At 32.9% G+C, this 2329-nt stretch overlaps 1 protein-coding gene across 1 annotated transcript; it reads right to left on the bottom strand.

Annotated features, from left to right (window-relative positions):
• Positions 1-782: 782 nt before the first annotated feature.
• Positions 783-1881, bottom strand: LOC111083978 (rho GTPase-activating protein 29-like; the record flags this gene model as incomplete). The annotated part of the gene is made up of 2 exons (XM_022380733.1): positions 1654-1881; positions 783-971 (listed from the first exon to the last, which is right to left on the bottom strand). Coding segments are annotated over exons 1-2 (397 nt in total), but the record flags the coding sequence as incomplete, so codon positions are not given.
• Positions 1882-2329: the final 448 nt, after the last annotated feature.

Here is a 2329-nt window from a genome sequence, read left to right as displayed (position 1 = left end):
AGTAGTTAATTGTTTCTAATACAGATGCTAGATGTGATTAGTTACTGAATAGTGAGGGAATTAAGCAGCCGAGGAACACAGTAGTTAATTGTTTCTAATACAGATGCTAGATATGATTAGTTACTGAATAGTGAGGGAATTAAGCAGCCGAGGAACACAGTAGTTAGTTGTTTCTAATACAGATGCTAGATATGATTAGTGACTTAGGGAATTAAGCGGCATCACAATAAATAAACACACTTGAACTGTAGAAATGTTCCCCAACACAATATCACAATAACGTACAGATAAACTGTGTTGAATTAAGCAGCATCACAATAAATAAACACACTGAACTGTAGAAACGTTCCCCAACACAATATCACAATAACATACAGATAAACTGTGTTGAATTAAGCAGCATCACAATAAATAAACACACTGAACTGTAGAAACGTTCCCCAACACAATATCACAATAACGTACAGATAAACTGTGTTGAATTAAGCAGCATCACAATAAATAAACACACTGAACTGTAGAAACGTTCCCCAACACAATATCACAATAACGTACAGATAAACTGTGTTGAATTAAGCAGCATCACAATAAATAAACACACTGAACTGTAGAAATGTTCCCCAACACAATATCACAATAACGTACAGATAAACTGTGTTGAATTAAGCAGCATCACAATAAATAAACACACTGAAATGTAAAAAATGTTCCCCAACACAATATCACAATAACGTAGAGATAAACTGTGTTGAATTAAGCAGCATCACAATAAATAAACACACTGAACTGTAGAAATGTTCCCCAACACAATAGCGTACAGATAAACAGAATGGATCTCACCTGCAAACATTCAAATCCTTGGAAATACACATATGAATCACATTCTCTACACCTGGATGGTTTTCTAATCTTTTTGAAACTATGAGTATCAGCAGCTTGAGACATGAACAGCCGTTTGGCTGATCCATCAACTGAGGGGAAATGAAATGATTAACAATTAACCAAAGTTTTTATTTTACACAATCAAGTTAAATAAGAAAACAATATATAAAATATCAGATTTCCGAGTTTTACAGTAATATTTCCTACTTCCCTTTCATAGATAAAGTACTAACTTTTGATTTTATTTTCCTTTATTCACTCTATGTTTAATAGGAAATATTTAAAACTACCAATTACATGAAACTCAATTCAATTTTTTCAAATATTTAATTACCAATATTTTTATATCAAGAATCCACTTAAGTTTACTTAAAAGCTGCATTTATTGTCTTGTCCCAATTCACAAAAACAAGTCTGTTAAGGTTTTACAGTTACTAGCTGATGTACCGTGTGATACAAGTGTAGGAGATTATATCCAAACCTTAAGGGTTCTTGCCAGAATTGGTGATAATCGGTCCAATGGTTCTCTAATTATAAGCAGACACACAAATTTCTAACAAATAATGGTCATGGTTAAAATGCCAAAGGCTACAGAAACCAACTGTTATAAAAATCACATCGACAATTAAGAGAAATGTGGAAAAAAAACATCTGCAGTTCGTACGTAGATTGGCGTTAGATTGTATAAAGTTCAAACATCAAAGCAGAAGAATCCAGTTACAAGTTACCAGCCATTAAACTTATCTGTCCAAAAATAAATTCTCAACTTACTCTGATCTGTGTCCATTTCCAATTCATCTCCCATGGACATGCTTCTGATTTTGTACGACTCTAACAGAGGACTTGGAGGTGAACAATTTTCGTGGGATTTTATACTTTGACAGCTACTTACGCTGTCTGTATCACTTGAATGAAGAAATCGAGAAAAGCCATTTAAAATCCGTACAGGCTGATGTAGCGTGGCACTGTCTGAAAACATAAATTGAAGTTTGGAGTTTAATTCTTCTACGTGGAGGGAAAACAGTGATAAACTTACATTATAGTTAGAATAACATTTTTTACCATCTGAACTCTATAGATCCCAATATTACAACTTGCAATGATAAAACCTATTATTAGGGGTTGAAGTTTTTAATTTAATATTTCTGTTAGATATATCTCATGGGTTCTAAAAGTCAGTGGACACCTAACTTCTTTGAAACTTGGTTCAGCTTCCATGTGAACTGAAATAATAATGTCAATGATGCATATGGTTGAGTGTGTTGCATTATAATGATTTTGAAATCACCAAGTCGTGTGAGAACCACAGATAATATAACATAACGTTCTGGGACAACATGGAACCTATTGGTCCATCCTCTAAGCTGAATTAAAATAATTAAAAAATAATAATTATCTTAAAGCCAGCCCTTATTATTCAGATAATTATCAAGCTTTTTCTATAAAC

This window comes from Limulus polyphemus, unplaced genomic scaffold (assembly GCF_000517525.1).
Source record: "Limulus polyphemus unplaced genomic scaffold, Limulus_polyphemus-2.1.2 Scaffold12531, whole genome shotgun sequence".
Classification (NCBI taxonomy): Eukaryota; Metazoa; Arthropoda; class Merostomata; order Xiphosura; family Limulidae; genus Limulus; species Limulus polyphemus.
The sequence above is the reverse complement of the archived record's forward strand: the minus strand, read 5'-3'. Positions and strand labels throughout refer to the sequence as shown.